The sequence below is a fragment of the Harpia harpyja genome, chromosome Z (assembly GCF_026419915.1).
Source record: "Harpia harpyja isolate bHarHar1 chromosome Z, bHarHar1 primary haplotype, whole genome shotgun sequence".
Classification (NCBI taxonomy): domain Eukaryota; kingdom Metazoa; phylum Chordata; class Aves; order Accipitriformes; family Accipitridae; genus Harpia; species Harpia harpyja.
This window is the reverse complement of record NC_068969.1, coordinates 100,740,883-100,764,812: the sequence shown is the minus strand read 5'-3', so window position 1 is coordinate 100,764,812 and position 23,930 is coordinate 100,740,883. Positions and strand designations below refer to the sequence as shown.

Sequence of the window (23,930 nt, the reverse complement as noted above, 5' to 3'; positions counted from 1 at the left end):
CATAGTATACTTGGTTTTTCATTCACAGAGTTGAAGTCACATTTTCTTTATGCCCAGCATACATACGGAAGCTGGGGAAGGCGAAACAGACTTCAAGACTTCTTTTACGCTTCTTATAGCCTGCTGTGCTGGTTTTGGCTGGGGTAGAGTTAATTTTCTTCATAGTAGCTAGTATGGGGCCATGTTTTGGATTTGTGCTAAAACCAGTGTTGGTAATACAGAGGTATTTTTGTTACTGCTTAGCAGTACTTACACAGAGTCAAGGCCGTTTCTGCTCCTCACCCCACCCCACCAGCGAGCAGGCTGGGGGTGCACAAGGAGTTGGGAGGGGACACAGCTGGGACAGCTGACCCCGACTGACCAGAGGGGTATTCCAGACCATAGGACATCATGCTCAGCATACAGAGCTGGGGGAAGAAGAAGGAAGGGGGGACATTCAGAGTGATGGCGTTTGTGTTCCCAAGTAATGGTTATGCGTGATGGAGCCCTGCTTTCCTGGAGACGGCCGAACGTCTGCCTGCCCATGGGAAGTGGTGAATGAATTCCTTGGTTTGCTTTGCTTGTGCATGCAGCTTTCGCTTTACCTATTAAACCATCTTTATCTCAACCCACGAGTTTTACTTTTTTTTTTCCAATTCTCTCCCCCATCCTGCTGGTGGGAGGGAGGGAGTGAGCGGCTGTGTGTAGTTGCTGGCTGGGGTTAAACCACAACCTAAGAAGAAAGAGAGTGGCTCTAACGAAGGATCTTTCCTTTCTGAACAGGCCCCGCAGCCCACTGACCGCGAAGGAAGAGGGGTGTGTTTTCACACAGGGTCCTTGCGTAAATTTCCTATCAACGTCCATCCTGTTTCAGGAGCTGCCAGGTGGCTTGGCAAAAGTGGGGAAACTCACCATGTAAGGATCATTCAGAACAGCTTCTTCCCTATGCATTTTTGGTTTTTTTAGTTCCTTTTTCCCAGAGGGGTACAAAGGAACTTCAGTATACAACTCAGTCATGTGTTATGATGAAACACGGTAGGCAGGACTGCAGCTGGGCTAATTTCTACTGCCTTATTTGTTGAAAATCTGATATGCCCTGCTTTTGAAAAAGGCCGTATTTTACCAACAATGGGAGACATATATACTAAATTTCTGAACAGTAAAATGATGCATGAGTTGGATATAGATCCTCCCTGTCCTCCTCCATGATGTCACTATCTGTGGAAAATCTACTTAAGAATTTTTTTTCAAAGAGAATTAAAAAAAAAACAGCATAGGGCTATTCTTGGCAGCTCTCTTTTTGGAATACCAGATGCATGAGTTTCACAAGTCCAAGGGGTATGGGAAATGCCAATATTTTGAAAAAAGTAGTAATTTGCATCTTTAGTTCTAATTTGCATTTATAAAGTCTGTTACTTGAAGTTAAACAAGATCAGAATCACTTCCTCTATTTTCATATTTTTATAGTTACATGTTATCTACATGATATAAAATAGATTATTTCTATTGTAAGACTACTTGGGCAGGGACTGTCTTACTGTTACACAACAGCTAACATAATGAGTGACTGAAACCTTTCCGCACTACCAAGAACAAATAAATTATTAATAAGAATATTGTTAAGAATATGCCTACTTCTGCAGTTCTCACTCACTAATACTGGAAAGAGCTTTGGTTGCTGGATTTGGCCTGCTTTTCTTTTGAATTCCACTTAAAGTAATGTGGTCACCAAATAGTCCTCATTTGCAATAAAGGTTACACTATGAAACTTGCACAGTGAACCATGCTCATTTCTCAGCTAATAGATTGAGGCTGCACAGATGTAACAGAGTAAAATTCGATCCAGGAAAATACAGAGGAACAAATTTGCACTCAAATCTCTTTTACGTTACATTAACCACTCAAAGTTGGGCAAGTAAATATTCCCTTTTGTTTCATCTCGTCTACATTCAGGTACCACTGACTGTATGTTGACAGTTAAAGATCGGCCACCCTGGTTTGTCTACTCCTTCAGGGATCCAGTCTTTGGGTTGCAATAAAAAACAAATTAATAAGAGACAAACCTTTGCAGTAAGTGCTGACTGTCCTTCCCAGGGGTTGGTGCCATGCCCTCCAGAGGACATTATGCAAACTCTCTCCCCACTGCCTTTTTTTCAAATTCCATCAAATACTTGGATGGAAGAAGAGTCCTGCACATTTGTATTTATTGACTAACTTGGGGCAGGGAGGTGATTTACTTTGGCAAGTGAATTTGGTATCTTAGTTCCTCATCACTATTCCAAAACCTGTTTCCTGGTGTTGGAAAGTTGTTTGCAATAATCTGCTCTCTTTTTGTACTTTTAAAACCCAACCTATTTCATCATGTTAGGTCAGCCAGCAAGAAGTGACTGATACATATAATTTAACCATGACACTCTGAGCTAGTAAATACAGAGTATGAAACGAGCTCCTCTCTAGAGCAGTCTTTTTCTTGAAAAACTACATTTCATCCTAACATTCTCCAGTCAGCTCTACTTCTTCAGCTTTGAAGAATTTATCTTTGAACACACTTATCTGGCCCAGCTTTCCCACTTGTTTACATAAGACAATAAAAGTTGGGGTTTTTTTTCTTTCCTGTAAACTAATTAGGGACCTAGTTAGATTGGGTAATGCTTATAAAGCACTTTGGAGATAAATGTGAAATGCTACCACTGGGAGAGTCATGGAGATTGGAATACTGGAGGTAAGAAAACAAGTGTCAGTTAAGAAGTTTCACTTTGATAAATTATGAAGGGATACAACATTCGATAGCGTTAAAATGTATTTTATGCATGTCACAGAACACCTCTGTTCAACTGTTTTATTTTGCAGGCCTAGCAGTTACCTCCTCCAGAAGGTTGGTAAACCATTTTTTCCTGTATGTACCTCTGCAAGTGCTTTCCTTCTCCATGAAGTAGACTATTCAATTATTCCCAAAGGCCTGCAAGTATGGGTTACTTTGGGATAGAAAGTAAGCAGAAATAGCAAATACCTTTTGTAAACATGACAGGGGAGTGTTTTCAAACAACGTCTTCAACACAAAGTATTCTGCTGCATTTTTTTTCCCCAAGTCTGTATATAGGACAAACTTGGAAAATTTCAGCAGAAGCTGTTCTCATTACACAGAGAAAATCAATGTTTGTTACCTCTGTAGATGTAATTATATCAGTGTGCCAAATAAGCTGGAATCTCAGCTGAAAACTAAAGCTTTCATCTCAATCAATAAAGTAACTCCTGCCAGGGAAACTGGAGTGATATCCTGGCATAAGGAAATATCACCAGCACCAGGGAAATAGCGTGTTCTCTATCTTCAACCAGTACTACTCCTTTTGAGAGATACTTCCTCCCTGGGTCAGTATCACATACCATTAACAACTCGGAAATGGGGCATTCTGCTATAATCATGCAAGTCACCTTCACCTGTGCACTTGAAACCTTTCATGTAAGCTTAGAGTATGTGTACACTATGTGGCAACGTGAACAAACTCGCTAAAAGGCCAGTCCTTCTGCAGGCCAGGGAGGTAGAATAACCAGATAAAGAAAAAACATAGAGCAAAGCAACTCTGTCTTCAATGCTTTGTTTTTCAATAGCCTATTTTATGCTATCAGTTACTTTCTTCCAGAGGAGAGGCATCAAATTGTGTAAGCAGTTTGGACAGATTCTGATGAAATGCTCAGTGTATGCCTAGTCGGAAGCATCTTCCATCTTTCACTGAATACCTTTCGTAACCATGAAGGTGAATGTTTGTGAATGTGTGCCAAAAGCAAAAAAGTTGTACTCAAAGTTTCCAAACCTTTTTATCTGTTCACTATAAAGAGGGAAAATGCTCACACTCTTGATGACTAAGATGACACTGCCTATTTTGCAGAGCTAATCCAGGCAACAGAGAACCAAAGAAATGTGCCAACATTCATCCCTTTGAAATGGACAGCAAGAATATACTTTCTTGTAAATCAAGTCACAGCCAAACTGGTTTTCTTATCTGAAATGAGTTTTCAAGAAATTTGATCATTCAAAAAGACTTTCAGTGGCATAAATTCATTGGGAAAAACCCCTCTTTTTTTAAAACTCAGGATTTTAACAAAAGCAGGTTTTAACACCCACGGAAACTGCTGAAGCATAGAGCCCCATACACCACATACTGGGGGCATGGTTTTCCTTAACTAATACTGCAGCAGTCAGCCTTTGCACTGAGTGTGCAGATGGCAGCAGCAAGTACAACCCACATGTCCTTTGTAGTGCTGGAGAGTAGTATCAGAGGTTTCTAACTGCAATAAATATTTATCATGACAGTAACGGGTGCTCAGCTTTTATAGATTGCCATTAAGAGAGACTGACAGTACCTAGTAGAAGCTTCACTGTAGGATACTCAAGTAGATCCTCTTCTAAGTCAACTTTCAAGGGAGAAAGAAGTGCAATCTTTTAACAAATTTCCTGTGCCTAGTCCAAGTCCCATATACTGGAGCTAGAGCAAATTATTTTTTTCAAAGAAATGTAAACTGAAGCAAAGACTTAGCACTGAAAATTTCAGCCACAATAAATATACTAACTGCAATTGTTAATCTTTTAAAGAGAAAGTCCTGGCTTTGGACAGATTTTGATTCTGAGAAAGAAAATAGTCTAATTTTGCAGTAAATGTTTGTTCTGCATTTTAAAAGTTACAATTTATTTTAAAAAGCTGATCATCCCCCTACTGAAATATGTCAGTCTAGAAGTGATGTTAAGTGCCTTATGAGAACTCTCTTTAGTTGTTTCCTCTGTCATGTTTTGCTACATGTCAAAGAATCTCCTGGATAAAATACTCCTGGAAGAGATGGTTTCCTTCTCTAGCAATAGGAAATCACAGTGAATGACAGGAAGACAAACCCATCTACAATCCCAATTTTAGTCAGCTATCATCTAGTCAGTACAGTCTGTGGTGACTAGAATGCAATTCAGTACACCAGAAGTAGACATCTTTTTTTAGGAAGAGATAAATCACATTTTAAGCACCATTGAACAGACCGACTAGCTACACACTGAATATAAAGGGATGGTTTGCTGAGATAGGTGTCTACCATTTAGTCTACTGAACCCAGCTGAGGCATGTGGGTCAGGTACACTGAAGCAGAAGCATACTTTTCACCCAACCTGAGGTAAGTCAAGCACCAGGAGAGTGCATGAAACACTGCTGTCTCTGTAGCCATGTAAAATTACTAGAAATACCACTTGGTCAACATTTACATAGACATGTAAAGCCAAGGTGCATGATGCAAGAGCATATTAAATTGTTTTTACTTTGGGGAAAAATTTATAAATAAATCATGTGCATATGTTTTTATGATATGAAGTTGTAAGTGCATTTGCTTTGCTTATTTGTGTTTGATGTACAAGGCATACAGAACATTCACCCAAAAGATGCTGGCAGATCACTCAAACTTTCACATTAACAAAACTTGTCTAGAAGAAGGGAAGCTCTATCTCTCGAGGGACTAATGAAACAAAAGTTACTTGTCCTAAAAGGTTTTGCTAGCTAGAGTATTCCACATCAAAACTCCCCAAGCCCCAATCATGCTTCCACAGCAAGACTAGGAAGTAATTGGGTGCTTGTGTCTGTACATTACATACAGTTAAATGAACAAAAAGACATAAATGATTTTGTTTAAAATATAAAGCCTTATTATTTGAATCTTACAGTGTTCATTTGGCCCAGAAACACTGTATTTTTAGAACAGTCATCACAAAATTTGCTTCTAAATTGTTGGCAGAAATATATAAAAAGAAGTTGGTTTTGTTTGACTATCAGTAATTTAATTTGAATGCGAAAGTGAAGCTGGCAGCATTATAACCTTGTAAATTCCTTATACCATTGTTATGCCTGCTATCCTTAGTTTCATTTCTTTACCATAGTTCCCGTACCAGAACTCACAGCTATCAGCTTCTTTGGCTCATCTGTAAAAATTGTTCTGAAGGAGTGGACAGCAAGCACATCAAGGGAACTACCCCACACCAGTCCAGGAACGCTTACTCAATGTTACGCAATTTTTAAGGAGAAAAACAACTAAGATCAAGGTAAGATTCAACTCCCTTGGCAACACGAGGAAGACTCCAGGGACATTAGTAACATTTCTTGGACACAGGAATTGTTTCTGTGGTGGATATGGCAACAGCATACAGCCTGACTCGGTCAATTACTCCTGCAACAGTTTCATTATACAAAACCATTTTCACACAGATTGTTCACACATATTTACTAATACAAATGTTTTCAATTAGTTTTCATTAAACAAATCTGTTTTTACAAACTGCCTAGAAATCTACTTATAATTTCCACCAAAAGGAATACAGTATCATTTGTTTTCTAATTTTCAATATTCCAAAGATTTCCTTAACACTGCATTAAAATGTTTTTGCTAAGTAGTAGCACACCTGGGTTTCCTAGTCATTGAGATGAACACTCCTCCTTATCCCAGGAAAATTCAATAAAAAATTAGGTTAAGCAAATGGAAAATGATTATATGAACATAGAAGGAAACATCAGTGCGTGATACACACATATATATAAATACAAGTACTATTTATCTTTAATAGTGGGTTTATGTTATAAGTAACAGAAAACAGTTCTACAAAACAGCATTCAAATTTGTAATTCAATGTAGAGGGCGTAAAATTTTGGGAATTTTAAGAAAGAACTGAAGGCGTCAATTTATTATTTTGAGGAAAAGTGTTAGTACTGTTTTTTCTGTAATGGATGCAAAGGGTACTTTAACCTGACAGCTATTCGTTTCAATGCAAAGTCTGCCTGTAGCAGGGAAACAAAACCTAGTTTGTGGACTCAAAATTACCAGCTGATCAAAGCCCATGATGTGTAACACTTGCAATACAAAACTTCTTCTGCCCTGAATAAATTTGCACAATTGACAAAATTTAGAGTGGCTCAATTACTTAAACAGAAATGTACTCTTCTGGTGCATTTCATCATTTAGCTTCATACTGACAACAGCTGATGGAATAAAAATATATGTGTTCAAAATTAACTATGTACTAACATTTCCTTTAGGCTGAGTTTTAACCCCTTCCCTCTCTCTCTCTTTCTGCAACTTTATTTCCATTAGCAAGGGAAATGTTCTTCTGATAATAAGCTAATACCAATGGCCTGGCTGTTAAAATTATTTCAGTTTAATTCAAACTCATCAGCATTTTCTTTGGAGCATGGCATCAATTATGAATAATTCACTTATCAATAACCAATTAAAGGCACATGATATGATATACTTCACTGTAGAAAAAAGCGGTACCAGTAGTCGTGAAAATACAGATTACCTTTTAAACTAGAATATAAACCGACAGGAAATGTGTTCACTCTTTCTGTTAAGGCCACTAGGGAATTAGGAGAAATTTTATCTTATTACTAGAGAACTGGGGAGGAGAAACAGCCCAACATTTTTCTTTTAACTTGGCAATTATTAGTACCTACTTTTTATGACAGCAATCCATTAAAGCAGGGGAAAAAGCAGCACAGTTCTAGCAAAAAAGTCAGTCAGAAACCCCCCACACTTTCTTCAACTTTGTAACTACAACTTGAAAATACAGGGAAAAAGTTTAGCATAGTAAATGAAACATTTGAAATAACTAATATTTTAGTGATATTACCATACACTGCACAAAATTATTACCTTGAGTTTATTAACAATTTTTTGTGTAATTCACATGCTTTTTGTACTTCACATTTACTCTTCATTGTAATGCATGCAGTAAAGCACAAATTCATGATATTTTTACTATCTTTGTTTATTTTTGCCATGGTTTTGCTACATGTAGCAGGTATCAATGCATAGTTGGAAATATCAATGAATTCCAAATCTACATGAAATACTGGTAAGGAATTGTTAGGCAATTCATTCGTAATAGGCAGGTGTATCTCCAAGGTAACATGGGCTGAAACAAATATTTAACTTCTCCTTTGTTCTCTAATCCAGCTACCCACAAATTACAGCATTACATGCAACGTGTCAGTTTACCTTGAAAAGTTGTCAATGGCTTGAGCTAAAGTTGCCTAAATGTCAGGAAGAGGTGTGAGACTGCCATGTCTGTTTGGAGGGAGAGAGAAAGCAGTCATGTGTCACAAGTGCTTGCTAGATTTCTCAGTGGTGTTCACCTATTGGTGTGGTAGCACTGGTATAAGAACATGAGCAGAAAAATAGTATTTTGAAATACAGCTAAAAATTATTGTAAAAAACCCCACAAAAATCACTAGAAATACAGAGAATGAAAATAAATGTTTTTAAACTACTGAAGATGTACCCATTAACTGATCCTTAGACATAGCTAGAAAAGTACAGTACCAATCTTAAGGACTGTTGGTGGACATATAGTTACCAAAAAAAGCTACAGCTACAATCTAAAAATGAGAAAGTGTAATTCTCCGCTTTGTTCCTATATGCATTTCCCTTTGCAACAAATCTGGATAAAGCACAAAATGATACAAATATTATACCATGAAACAAGAATACAGAAAATTTTCCACACAGATTTAAGTGTTCACTTCTTGCACAAAATATATTCATTATTGGCATTTCATAGCCTATAGTTTAAACTACAGGTTAGAAGTAAATGAACGAGCAACGCCCCTCCTCTACTAAACTATCATGCCTTTGGATAAAAGACAGTTCCTGCTCTGAGGGCTCTAAAGCAAGACTTTTCTGATGTTGTTTCTGGGAAACTTTTACATACTATAAAAGACAAAAATCCACAGTATGAGGATAATCCTTTAAGGAATGTTCTGCTTTTCCAATCTTCTTTCCAAGAAAAAAACTTTTATTCAGTTTATAATAAAGGCTAAACAGGCCCCCTGTACTGTCAGACAAGTTTCCATAAGCATACATTTCCAACATGAAGAACAAATCGGACAGAGACTATTCTTTTTGTGGGAAGGCACATTTTAAAAGGGTGAAACACTTCCTGTAATTAGCTTAGTATGCTGCAGAGAGCCTTTAGCACTTTGCAGCCATAGAAGGTCTCTGGTACCCATTAAGCCAGCTGTCCCAGTTAATATTTTCTGTAATTTTTTTGTACTTTAAATTAATATACATTTACTAGTGTAAATGTAGTATGAACATATCACCTAATCTTTGCACCCTTTGAAAACTTAAGTTCAGCACATGCTACCCTATATATATTCTTCCATAAAAATAATCCCTTTTGGCAGCTATTCATCACAAACTGCAGTAATTAAGGCCCCATCTCCTTAATGGGCAATGGAGTTCAATGAATAAAAAATTAACATTAATAGACATTTCTCAGCGTGTACACTGTAAACTAGACAAGATCTTAATTTTTACTTTGGGACTTTTTCTGAGAAATTTCTGTAAATGAAAACTGTTACTTTGAACAGTCCACAGTGCAAATGACTATGTTATGAACCTGCAACATAACATTTTTCCTTAAGGAATTTATTTATGAGGAAATTTCTATTTCCAAATAATGCATTTTATTTTACAATAATAAGGATAATATTGCATTTAATGGAAAATGCTGTTTATGAGTAAAATAGTAAGATCTTTAAGCAAACTCACATTTTGAGCAATTTTTATTTTCCTGTATCTTCCTGAATCTTCTGTAAAGCTTATGTTTTACTGTAATAAATAAGTTTGCCTTTGCACAATCCTTAAATATTTACTAAAATTCCTTAGTTCCAAATTAAATAATATTCATAATTACTATACTTTTAAAATTAAACAATTTGGCCAACACACATAATACTGTAACCGAACTGCCTTCTCCTATCACAAATAATAGCTAGTAATTATCTGTAAATTGAGTACCAAGCAACTACAGAGGAATAGAATTTAGTAGAAACACTGTATGATAGCAGTGTTCGAAGAGGTGCAGGTATACAGTTGCACGTTGTGAAACACAAACAGCATTTCTTTTAAAACAGTTGAATAGAAGAGTCCAGCAGGAAAACAAATAAATTCAAAAGGATAACTGATATTTTTTAGAAGTGCCATACACAACTAAATTCTCACTAATATTTAGCAATTATATAGTACTTTACATTTATAAAGTACTATACAAATGCTATTTAGATGAAAAGTGGTATCTAAATACAGAATACAAATCTAAAGTGAATGGTGATCAGATGAATGGCACCATGACAGTAAAATGTAATGTAATTACTACAGAGAGAGACTAAGTACTTTATAAATCAGCTAGCTATGCATGAACTATAATGGAAGACCACATATTTTATAAGGGGACTGTATAGATATAAAATTATTACCATTCATTAAATAGGTTTCTGTGACCACAAGGAATTGACACAGGAGCTTTAACTGGCTCCACTGGCTTAAAATGCCTAACTCAGAAGTCATAGGAAACATAAGGAAACCACTTCAGTGATAAACAGACAGCTTATTTCAAGTGCTAATACAAACAACCTTTAAGAGCCATCATTCTTACACATCAATGCGGATTCCATGTTTTATAGACATTAATTCTCTAGTGCCTGTTAAATACATAATAAATGAACATAGATGAGGTAATGATGCTGTAATCGCCACATACAGCCAATATGGCAAAGGAGGAGTTTTTCCAAATGGGCAGATCCAGAGACCATGACGAATCCCGTCACGGACGTGATGAGAAGTCCAGGATATGAACAACATCCAGGGAAGAAAGCACCATGAATCCTTAAGCCTGAAAAGGTGCATAATAAACTTTAATGTCAGAGCCACAACAGGAATCACAGTAGAACAATGAAGAAGTGGTCTCTGTGGAAGAGTCAGAGCAGCCTGCGGAAGAGAAAAACATAATTGGCAATGGCTACAAGACAAGAATTGTGACAAGAAAAGAAATGTTTCATCCATGTTTACAGGTGTATTATCAAGTGGCTAAGTGGAAGTACAAAGAAAAACATACTGTTCCTTTCCACTGAAGTTCATCAAAATCAACAATATGACTATTTAGATGTATGAGAGCTGTGTGCTGCCCTGTCTATTTTAAGACATGAATCATACAATCGTACTAATGGCATACAGTTATGAATGGCAAAACAGGGAAGGAGAGGGATGAGGTATGCTATTTGTCATATAGTCACATGGTATACAGGAACTTGCACAGTCTGCTGCACTGATTACATGTATTTAATTTCAAGATAATTAAAAGGAAAACAACTATACAACACACTTGAAATATTTAATGTCCTTTACTTGAAATATTTCATATGCTTTAATGGCATTTATTTTCAAAAATACATCCTGTATTATACTACTGTTAGCAACCATGAAGTTGCTTTAGTTAGACAGTATCTAGAACAGAACAGTAATTTCCAATACAACAAAAATATGATCTAAGTTACATGTATTTTGATTGCCTTGACACAGTATTCTTTATGGACACATAAAAGACAAGTTCAGAAGCCAACATCTGAATCATTTGTGACTGGGGTTTTTATATCAACGACGTGTTTAATGTTAACTCAGCTGAAAGCCTGATATTTGGCTTTGATCAAGGTGAATGTCTAGCTAGTGAGATTAAATTTAGCTGTTCTAAGAAGTAATAATTATCAATTTAATATACCTACTTGAGAAAATATTCAGGATGTACTTACTAGCACCAGCTAGAACTATCTCCACAAATTCAAAGATAGTAAAAAAATTAAATAATAATATTTTGGATGTCCAAGCAACAAATAAGTACATTCTTGTTTCTGTAAGCACAGGAGAAATGATAGGACATTACTAAAAGATCTATACAGGTGCTGATTTAATATTAACTGGCTCAATTCAGATACTGGTGAACATTTGGGAAGACTGCAACAGGCACCAGAAACATACTCTTTGCACATGACAGCGCATCAGATTGTTACGTTGAACACATCCCTAACTGCATCTACTGCAGAAAGCAAACAAAACATCGCTACAAGACACCAGCCAGTAACCTGTTAATGCTTCAGTTGAATTAATTGTTGCAGGACTCAACAGCTACAGTACCCGAGAGTGGGACTCTGTTACGGATGCACGACTAACCAATAGCTTCATCAAGTTTTCATGGATAATTTAGACAATTGCTTGGAACCCTGTCTTCTCTGTAAGGAAACCTTGATGTAGCCTTAGCCAAGAAACAGAAAGATGGAAGCTTATGGACTACCTTGGAATATAACAGCCTGTGCTTTAAACCAAAGCCAATGTTTTAAAAGCTTGCAGAAAACTTCGCTCTATTAGCTTCCCACCACATGCTTGTCCATGACTCACTCAATCAGGTGATAGGATTAAAAAGCTCACAAACTGTCTCAACAACTTTTAACTGTAATGATATGGACCCAATTCCTTAAAGTTGGTGCAAAGGGTTAATTTTCTACAATTTCATTTCTGTTTCATACAAGCAGATTGTTCACAGATTAAAGTAGAAAAATCTTGTGATGGTGAAATTGTTTATCATCTACCCTACAAAGACAGTCAGATTTTTGTTACTGTCAGCAAGAACCTAAAAAGTCCATACCAGCCTAATTTTGAAAAACCACCCTGGATGGCATCCTATTGACTGGTCACTATTTCTGCACTTCGAAAAAATCAATGGCAAAGTCTTTTCCCTCTGCCCCATGGAGGTTAGGTGCCAACAGCAACACAGTGAGTAAGGAGAATTTGAATGTTAATTACACATGCAATTTATCAGTATTAGTGCCAATCTTTCTCCAGTTTTGGGGAGGTGATGCTTAAGTGTTTTTTCATACAGAATTTTAGGTGGCAGAGTTGTTCATACAGCAAACCTGAGTGCTCAGTTTTAGCAAGAGAAAACCCTATTTTGTAACTGCAGTACAGTCATTAGGCTTTTGAAATGCTGTTGCCCAAGTTCTGAGAGAAGAACAGTCTGTTTTCTCTTTTACATTCTGTAACTAGAGGAACATTTACATCCTTGAGTTGCCAAGCCCAAGAGAGAGACACGTAGTTCTATGTTGCAGTATAAGCTGTTACACTCTTTCTCCTAACAGGCAAATTTGTTACCTTTAGAAATCACTAGATCTTAAAAAAAAAAATAAAAAAAAAATAGTACAAGTGTTTTCTGCCTTAAACCTCCTGGAAAAAGATGATCATGGTTTGGGTAGATTTAGGGGGACGTCTACCATGAGAGAAATCAGGCTGCAGTTCCAAAGAGAATTTATTCACAACACAAATTACTTTTCCATTTGCCTACGTGTTCAATCAGGTGCAGGATCTTCTTGAAGTTCCTGCTCCTCAAGCCCTCTCACGCACTGCGGTGAGCAGCTGGAGACAGGAGACAACAATCACATGCAGGAGAACCCAAGCAAACTCATTGCTTTAATGCTCAAAGTGACACCATGGAATTTATGTAACTACATCTGCTCCCTCACTCATATTCCCTGATGCTTCCCAAGCCTGAAGTCCTTAGTTTTGAGGCTGATCTATAAATTCAATATTAAATTAATTGTGTGTGTCCAAAGCTTACTCTCCAATTCCAGAAATGCTCCTGTGTAGCTGAGGTTGGACAGCAGTGGCACATCAACCAGCTGTGTTATGTATGTTTGTTCGTACAACCTTGTTTGCCACCGACTGCATTCTCTACACTTTAGTCTTAAGTAGCAAGCTAGCGATTTCTGCACGTCTGTTCTGCAACATGAGTGTTTGGGCTACAATCCTGGGGGATGCTGGGAGCAGCATATCATGCTGTTCTTGCAATGCCAAGTATGATGGCAGGCTGGAGTAACTTTCACCTTTAGAGCTAGTCAATGAGACAGATTCTTCAAACACTGATTCTTAGATTCTTCTACACTTGTGTGCATATGATACACAGTAAAAACTACATGGAATACAAAGAACTACAAATTCTAAGTTGCAAAGTCTTTGTAGACTTTATATTTGTTGCAAAAATAATGTGGGCAAAAGGGCAGATCACATGCTACTTGGTACACAAGAATTTATCAGAGTAAACATATAAATACCACAGGTGATTACCCTGAATACTCCAGAAAAATAATGATGACACCGTGAAAAACAGCCCAATAGCCAAATAATCCAAGCAGTAAGCTGTGTCATCAGGAACAGGATGAGGTGACTGTAGTAGTGTGAAGGTAGCAGCTGGAGGTAGAAGGCAGTACTGCCTTGTACTGCATAGAAGGGTTACTTCAAAAAAGTAACCCGTCTTCAGATTTAAGAGCGATGATAAAGAGCTTTATAGATAATTGCATAGAGTAATGTGAAAAATACTATTGTTACAAATTAGTAATAGTGGTGTGGTTAGTTAATTAGATTCCTTAATTTATTAGTTACTTAGTAATGTGTTGCATAAGCAGTAAACACTGTAGTCTCTTAAATCAGTTACTCTCAATCCTGCAATCTAAAGGGAAGACAGGGACTGGAACTAACAAATAGTTAGTAAAAAAGTATCCAACGAAGTAATAAATTACATAGGCAACAGCCTGAAATTAGGACATGAAACTGAAAAGCACATCATGTTAAGCTGAGGAAAGAAAAATCACATATTAAAATCAGGTCTAGCCAGCCAGGCAATAACACAGCAGAAAAGCTTAAGGGGATTACATTATATCACAAACTAAAAAGATTCTGATGGCATTGCAGGAAGACATAAAACCTGTTACAGATTTTTTAAAAAAGACAGAAGTGTTATATGCATATGACATTAAAAAGAATTAATCTATGCTATTTGGCTCAAATGAAGTCTCGCCTAAAATACTACACGCAGTTTGGGACAGGCTCCTTTAAAGATAATTTAGGCAAAATGCAATCCAGAGGAGATGAGAAAAACAGCAAGAGGTTTAGAAAACATAAATCCAGGCCCTTCAGATTTTTTTGCAAGTTATTTAGTCAAGAAGAGACTTTTTGTAAAGCATAATCGTTTTGCAAGTTGTAAGAGTAATGCTGTTACTGCTTTAAGGGCCAAGAGACCAACACAGGATATGGTTTACAGGTAAACATCCTTTATTAGCCCAGTTAACATATGGAAGGGGGAGGAGTTTGTAGGCAAATTACTATGAAAAAGCCTTCGGGCATCTTGCCTTCTCCTTACCTCAGCTAAGTAAGTTTAGCTACTAAAGGGCTATTCTACGTGCAACATCTTGTGTTTCTGATTTGAAACTGATTTTCTGATTTGGGGAGAGCACAGCAATCAGCTGTCTTTGCAGAGAGGCCTTGAAGAATAAGAAGACAAGATCTAACTGTCAACAACAACACTTTATGCTGGATATTAGAAAAACAATTGTGACCTGCTTGGGAACTGAAACAACACAGGAACAAATTAAGTCATAAAATTGCACTAATTTACTTTGTTTGGGATACTAGGGATAGGCTACACAAACATTCTCCATCATGGAAAGTGTAAGCATATTTAACCTTGCCTCACTGAAGGCAGTAGAGAGACAGGTCACCTCCCAGTTCTATGATACAACACAATACTCAACTTTCTAAACAGACATTGGTGAAGAGTGTCATCTAGTGGTCATAATGAATAAAAAATACTGGTAATACTCTCAAATGCAAGAAAAAGCAGCAATAACATTTTAACAATACTTTATAATAACTAGCCATTCATCACTTGCATTTACTGATTTTAAAATAAGAAAATATACATGAGAATAATTATAGATTTAAATGCTATACCAAAATGTTAATATTATAGGACCCATTAATCAAACTAACTTCTTTATATAGTTTTACAATTTTACAGTACTTCCATATGCAAAAAGTACACAAAAGGGGAGAACTAGGGACTACTTAGGGAGGAACAATGCCAGGCACCTGTACATGCGGGAGGCTGATGGGCTGGAAAGCAGTTTTGAGGAAATTCAACTTGTTGAATAACAAGCTCAATATGAGCCAGCAATGTGACTTTGTGGCAAAGGCGGCCAGTGGTATCCTGGGCTGCATTAGGAGTGTTGCCAGCAGGTTGAGGGAGGTGATCCTCCCCTTCCTCCTCAGCACTGGTAAGGTCACCTCTGGAGTGCTGAGTCCAGTTCTGGGCTCCCCACTACAAGAGAAACACGTAGCTACTGGAGACTAAGTCCAGAGAAGGGCCACTAAGATCATAAAGGCACTGGAGCATCTTGCTTATGTGGAAAGGACGAGAACTGGCACTGTGCAGCCTAGAGAAGGCTCAGGGGAGATGTCATCAAGGTGTACCAATATCTGAAGGGAGGGTGCAAAGAGGATGGAGCCAGGCTCTTTCCACTGGTGCCCACTGACAGGGCAAGAGGCAACGGGCACAGACTGAAACACAGGAGGTTCCTCCCAAACATAAGGAAACATGTTTTCATGGTGACAGTGACTGCGCGTGGCAAGAGGTTCCCCAGAGAGGTTGTGGAGTCTACATCCATGGAAATATTCAAAAGTTGTCTGGACATGGTCCTGAGCAACCGGATCCAGGTGAGCCTGCTTCAGCTTGGGGGTTTGGGAAGATGGTCTCCAGAAGACCCTTCCAACTACAACCACTCTGTGATTTTGTGAAAATGCCCTCTTTGTCAAAGACAAATGTAAGGGGGAAACTCACCAAATGCACAAATAGGAAAACCTCTTCACTCTGCAACAAATAGTGATAATGTACATAAACAAAAACTATTTGCCCATCCAAAGTCTGACTTTTACATCTCAACTATAAACAATAATGCTGCTTGCATTTAGCAGTCTCCTACATATTTTAAAAAAAATTGGTAAACCATTTTGCATTGTTCTTCTGTAATTAAAGGATTACAAAACCCAGCAATTTTCCCTCCACCTCCTTCCTTTCTCTGCTTCCTAGGAGCTATTTCCTCTGTCATCCATATGAACAGTCTAACACTTTTATGAGCAAACCGGAGAAGAAAGAAGGCAAGACAGTCAAACAACTAAGTTACGCTCTGGTTGAATGGATAAAGGTGGGTATCTTCCCCTTCTCTTGTGCAGGTCCACCTGTAGGTGGGGGTATACATTTTTGGGGAGGGGAGAGTAAGTAGCATGTACGTATATGTATGCTAGCGACATCAGCATAATTGAACTGTAGAGGACCTGTGTTGCTGAGCAGAGCAAATTTCCTGATAACAAGCAGAGTGGCATGGCTCTAGCTATGGGGACCAGGGGCTAGCTCGGGGTGAGGAGGGTCTGGCTGAGGCATGAGATCTGGAGGGCAGTGTTAAGAGGAGTGTGGCTGGGGCTGGCACAGCCAGAGCTTACAGAAAGTGCAAGTGTTTTGGAGAGTATACAGAAGAGACTGTTGTGATCAGTGAAAGCTGGGTGTGTACGTTTGGAGCAGGCAAGAAGACAGGGATATATGTATGCATGTGAATGGGGAAGTGGGAACAAGACACATCTACACCACCGGAGAACTACTGAAAAAGAATGTCATCATCTGGTAGTACTAATCCTATTGAGAAACTCTGTCCTAAGAAACAGTTCTGCAAATGGATGATGATCACATATCTTCCTTAACAAAGGCCAATTCACCTTTTTACTTTTATTAACAAGTTTGACACTTGCTTTATTTTTTTTTTTAAACAAACTATATTTAAGGGCAAACTCAGACTGCCTTTTTTAAAGGTGACAGCTCATACATAGCTTGTTGGAGAAATATTTAGGGCTGGCTAAACCCCAATGTACTACTCAATAAGACTGAGCGAAATCAAACAGCACCTGGACTATCTACTTTCCAGATATATTTACCCCTTATTGTAAACAGAAATGGAATAATCCACTTTATACACAAAGCGTGCACAGCAGCACTTAACTGTTTAACTTGGATAACAAAGCGACTATGTGATACACGTAAGACATCATGCACAAGGTGCGTTGGTGCACTTCCCCCTCTCTCTGGGCCAATCTACGAACTTGGGAAGTCTCGCCAGGCCTTAGCATAAGAGTAATGAGTTGGGCGGTTAAGCACCCCTTGACCGTAACAGGAACTCTTGCATGGCTAAGACGGGGAGTCATGCTGACTGTCTCAAGGACTCCTGCTGTGTGGCGGAGGCTGGGGACGGAAGCACGGATAATTAGTCACTTCCTGACAACCTTCAGACATATCTCAATCCTCTCCTGACAGCCTTGGAACATCCTGTATCTGAATCCAAAGTCATTCTCTGACAGCCTTGGAGCCTTCCTTCCCTGAATCATTGCTGACATGAAACGGTACTAGTGCAGCTGAAATCCCAGTAATTTGCTGATGACTAAAGCCAATCATCTTACGAACCTATAAGCAGCGGTACTAAGTGAGACCCTTTGAGCTCTCCTGGACTGCAGTGGGCTGCGACCAGCATCTCCCTCTGAGTGGGACGCCTCTCAGAGCTCGCAAACTCTTCAGCTGGTGAAGACTGGAGGTCTGTCGCTGAAAGCCAAAAGAGCTGATACTCTTTGCTCCTTCAGGCTTGACCTTTTGCCCATTGAGAAAAACGCCAAAGCATTTGATGTGAATAGTTTCACTGAACTTGAGGGGAATTTTTAACAGGTATACCTCTTTACTTGCTTGTATGTGTATCTCTTAGTGTCCTTGTGCATGTGTGTATAACCTGAATATTCTACAGCAAGTATATAAATCTATACATAAATCACTGTCCTGAGTTTTTTTCAGCTGTGAATAAACCTCAGGCTGCTACTACACTCATAATCCCTTTAGACATAAACCATTGACCAAGTCTGGGACTAGGAGTCGATCCAGCCACACCTAAGCTCCAACTGGAGTTTAGAAAGCAAGGGGGTCTTCTCTGAGCCTTGTGGCTCAACGGCAGAGTCCCCCTTACCCTTTTCACGTTCCCGATCTCTGTACAAATCACAAGAAATCAATTCTAACTCGATTTTCCTTTGAATGTTTATCGTTTACCCTACTATGTCTTCGGTCTCTCTATACAAAATTTTAGTTTGATTCTAACTTAATTTTCCTTTGTACATTTCATCCATGTATTATGTAACAGAGTTAACCTTGCCATTGAATTCTGTGAAGTCACATTTTTATAAATTCCTATTACATCATTTTTGCCAATACCCTTGAAGGTGATTCTTTAGGTGGTCCAATCCACTCTGTCTTGTGACAGAAGGGCTTTCAGAATTCTTTTTTCAGGGCCTTGTAAGGAGCAGAACTTAACAGTAGATGTAAAATATTTCTAGGGCTTTTAAAATCCTAACAACTGCATACAAATATAATTCCCATATATCTATTAAAAATGTACCTAACTGAAATATTATTGGAACTTCTTTTTTTTTTAGGGTATGGTAGAACAATAAAGTAAACAGTGGTGAAGAAAGAATATAAACAATCACTGATCTATTGACTTACCTTTAATGACAGGGAGCCAGCAAGAAAGAAGTGGTCCACATCAATGACAGAGGCGAGGAAGCCAGCCAGAGTGACCTCAGTGAAGTCACTTTTCTTCCTGAGTCCAATCACTATTGCCCAGGACCACATTCCTAGTATACCGTGCACTGCGTTATCAGACAAGGCTCGGAGCCAGTCATTTTGCTGAATGAAGGAAAACTGCAGAAGTCTGTCTGCTACAAAGCAGAATATTCCCAAACCTAGGCTAGAAATAACTGAAGCTGTGCTGAAAGTCTGGAGAAGAGCATGGGCCTTTTCAGTCTCAGATGCCATGGCAAAACCCATGTTACAGCACACAAAATGTCATCCGGATATACACTGTGCATTGTCCTTTGTATCGTCAGTTGTTCTGTATATGTCAGAGAACAGGAAGAAAATTATTAAAGAAAAAATCCATTAGCACAAAGCATTTGTTACCACAGCTACAACTGAGCGTAAAAAACCCAAATCCAATGTTTGCACTCAATATCCCTAGGGAATTTTTTATTTCAGTTAATTCATTGACTTGAACACTACAGCTCTGAATTAAAACACTTGCCCTGTTCTAATTAGAACAAGCACCTTTGTTAACATGGAAAGCTCTAACTCCACTTTCTGAAATCTGACATTTTACAAAATAATTTGAAACATATTGTCCCGGTTTCGGCAGGGATAGAGTTAATTTTCTTTCTAGTAGCTGATATAGTGTTATGTTTTGGATTTAGTATGAGAATAATGTTGATAACACACTGATGTTTTCATTTGTTGCTAAGTGGTGTTCTAGGATTTTTCAGCTTCTCTTGCCCAGCCAGCAAGAAGGCTGGAGGGGCACAAGAAGTTGGGAGGGGACACAGCCAGGGCAGCTGACCCAAACTGGCCAAAGGGATATTCCATACCATGTGACGTCATGTCTAGTATATAAACTGGGGGGAGTTGGCCTGGGGGGCGGATTGCTGGTCGGGAACTAACTGGCCATCACTCATTTTGTAGATTCCAATTATTTTATTATTATTATGTCATGTTGTTATTATTATTCTCATGTTATTATCATATTATAATTATCATTACTATTTTCTTCCTTTCCGTTCCATTAAACTATTCTTATCTCAACCCATGAGTTTTACTTGCCCCCCCCCGATTCTCTCCCCCATCCCACTGGGTGGGGGGGAAGTGAGTGAGTGGCTGCGTGGTGCTTAGTTGCTGGCTGGGGTTAAACCATGACAGAACTTTTTGGCACCCAATGTGGGACACAAAGTTGAGATAACAACTCTGTGTTGAGTTGTTGAGATAACAGATCTGACCAGAGCACGTTAAAATGAGTTTGTTACAAGCATTCATTATATTAGTTTAATAGTTGCTGGTCACAAAGTTGATTTATTGGTTCTTAAGAGTTGTGGTGCTAATTTTTAGAGTTCTGTTATGTATCACCTCACTTGCTGTATATGGTCCCCGTGCTGCTGCTTATCATCCGTGGGAGGTGGATTAAGGTTTTCGCTTTGATGTAATGTGTAACACTGGTTTATGGTATGATAAAATTATTGGTCGTGGGACTAATCCGGTATATGTACTCAGCACTGTCATCACCTCTATACCTCGGGAGCCATCTGTGGGAAAACATCAGCAGTGGAAGGCTGCTGTATGGACTCCTACATGACAAGCTGCAGAAACTGCTGAAGGAGAAGGTGAATCGAGCCAGTTTGCAGAGGTGAAAGCCATCCAGCTGGCTTTAGGCATTGCTGAAAGAGAAAAGCGGCCAGCGCTTTATTTCTATACTGACTCATGGATGGTGGCAAGTGCCCTGTGGGGGTGATTGCAGCAATAGAAGCAGAGCAACTGGCAGCGCACAGGTAAACCCATCTGGGCTGCCGCTCTGTGGCAAGATATTGCGTCCTGGCTAGAGAATCTGGTTGTAAAAGTATGCCATGTAGACGCTCACGTACCCAAGAGTTGGGCCACTAAAGAACATCAGAACAACCAACAGGTAGATCAGGCCACTAAGATTGAAGTGGCTCAGGTACATGTGGACTGGCAACATAAGGGTGAATTATTTATGGCTTGGTGGGTCCATGACACCTCAGGCCATCAGGGAAGAGATGCAACACATAGATGGACTCGTGATCGAGGGGTGGACTTGACCATGGACACTGTTGCACAAGTTATCCATGAACGTGAAACACGTGCTGCAGTCAAGCAAGCCAAGCAGTTAAAGCTCCTGTGGTATGGAGGACAATGGCTGAAACATAAATATGGCGAGGCCTGGCAAATCAATTATACCACGCTCCCACAAAGCTGCCAAGGCAAGCGCTACATTTCCACCGGGTGGCTGGAAGCATAGCCCATGCCCCATGCCACCGCCCGGAACACTATCCTGGGCCTTGAAAAGCAAGTCTTGTGGCGACACGGCACCCCAGAAAGAAATGAGTTGGACAACGGGACTCATTTCCAAAACAACCTCATAGACACCTGGGCCACAGAGCATGGCATTGAGTGGGTGTATCATATCCCCTATCACGCACCAGCCCCCAGGAAAATCGAACGATACAATGGACTGTTAAAGACCACACTGAGAGCAATGGGGGGTGGAACCTTCAAACACTGGGATACACATTTAGCAAAAGCTCCCTGGTTAGTCAACACCAGAGGACCTGACAATCGGGGTGGCCCTGCCCAGTCAGAACTTTTACCTACTGTAGAAGGGGATAAAGTCCCCATAGTGCACATAAAAAATATGTTAGGGAAGACAGTCTGGGTCACTCCTGCCTCAGGCTGAGGCAAACGCATTCGTGCGATTACGTTTGCTCAAGGACCTGGGTGCACTTGGTGACTGCTGTGGAAGGATGGGGAACTTCAATGTGTGCCTCAGGGGGGTTTGATTTTAGGTGAGAATAGCCAATGAATTAAATCGTATGATGTTAATTGCAGTATAACCCTGCCACTGGATGTTATCATTACTGTAATTGTTATACGCTGTATCAATGGTATTACAGGAAGAATCACTTAGATTAAGCCAGAATGAACTTTGATAAAACTGAGTGAAACGCAGCAGTGATGGCACCAGAACTGCCTTCAGCATGCAACAATCCAACAGTACACACCATACTCCTGCTGTGCCCAATGTCACCAGCTCGCTGCGCCGCACCGAAGCCCGATCCTGCTCTGCCCGCTGAGCGGACTTCGCACCATCTCTCCTGCCCAGACAGACTGTTATGCCAGACAAAGTCATGGACTGAATGAACTCAATGGACATTTTACAGTGATGGCCCTTAGACTGAGGGAATGATATCTCTGTGTGTGTGTGTGTATCTATCTATCTATCTGTATCTCTCAAAGGACAGGAAAGGTGATGGTGCTTAACTAGGATGTACTGGAAAGTATGGGACCCAAGCATGACATAAACGGTATAGAATAAGGGGTGGATACTGTCCTGGTTTCAGCTGGGGTAGAGTCAATTTCTCTTTCTAGCAGCTGGTATGGTGCTATGTTTTGGGTTCAGTATGAGAATAATGTTGATAACACACTGATTTTTTCAGCTGTTGCTAAGCAGTGTTTGTACTAAGTCAAGGATTTTTCAGCTTCTCATGCCCAGCCAGCAAGAAGGCTGGAGGGGCACAAGAAGCTGGGAGGGGACACAGCCAGGGCAGCTGACCCAAACTGGTGAAAGGGGTATTCCATACCATGTGTTGTCATGCCCAGTATATAAACAGGGGGAGTTGGCCAGGGGGGATTGCTGCTCAGGAACTAACTGGGCATCGGTTGGCAAGTGGTGAGCAACTGCATTCTGCATTACTTGTTTTGTAAATTACATTTCTTTTATTATTATGTGATGTTATTATTGTTATTATTATCATATTATTATTATTATTCTCATGTTATTATCATATTATAATTATCATTATTATTTTCTTCCTTATTTTCTTCATTTCCTTTGGAAAATGTTAAAAGAGAGAAGAAAACATGAATAATACATGAACTTTGCACACAGATGAAAAAAAGTGGGTCAAGTTTACAGTCTGTTAACCATGACTGGGTCTCTTCTGAATGAACATGTAGACACAAAGTACTTCCTGAAACACTGGAACTGCCATTTTCTGGTGGGTGACTTTACAAGATACAGCACATTTCTGAACAGATACCATTTTAAGGAACAAATGGTGATCTCCTCACAAATGCTTCTTCTATATAACCATCATGCCAGGTTGGATTTTACTTAAAATTACCATAAAATCTATATAAGAATCCAATATGTGAAGAGCTGATGTAGCAATATACCTTTAAAAAGCACACCAGTATTCAGAATCAAACTTACCCTGGGACTAGAACATATTTTTTCCATTGCAGTTGCCTTATTCCAGTAGCAAATGTGGTCTATGCCTCAGCGTCAAGCCTCTGTACTTTCTGAATCCAGTCTGCCCAGTCCAATGTAGGAAAGACCAAACCCCATTTGTTCCATCCTAAATAAATCGAACCAGGCAGCAGTAAGCACCAATACCATACAAAGCTCTTCAAAACATACATGAAAATTAAACAACAGTCAAAAATACAGAAAAAAGCAACATCTTTTTAAAGAATTCCTGAACAAATAAAATTGAGCTAAAAGCAACGTCAGCTTGGGCTTAGAAGCTCTGTTAAAGAAAGTGGGGAAAAAAAGACCATAAAACAAGAGAAG

The 23,930-nt window shown here is 39.1% G+C and overlaps 1 protein-coding gene across 1 annotated transcript; it reads right to left on the bottom strand.

The window, feature by feature from the left end:
• Positions 1–6,213: 6,213 nt before the first annotated feature.
• On the bottom strand, positions 6,214–23,711 carry TMEM267 (transmembrane protein 267). Its single transcript, XM_052777475.1, has 3 exons — positions 23,571–23,711; positions 19,247–19,634; positions 6,214–10,770 (listed from the first exon to the last, which is right to left on the bottom strand). The coding sequence occupies exons 2-3, from the start codon at positions 19,568–19,570 to the stop codon at positions 10,435–10,437; spliced, it is 660 nt and encodes a 219-aa protein (XP_052633435.1). The 5' UTR covers positions 19,571–19,634; positions 23,571–23,711; the 3' UTR covers positions 6,214–10,434.
• Between the last annotated feature and the right edge of the window lie 219 nt (positions 23,712–23,930).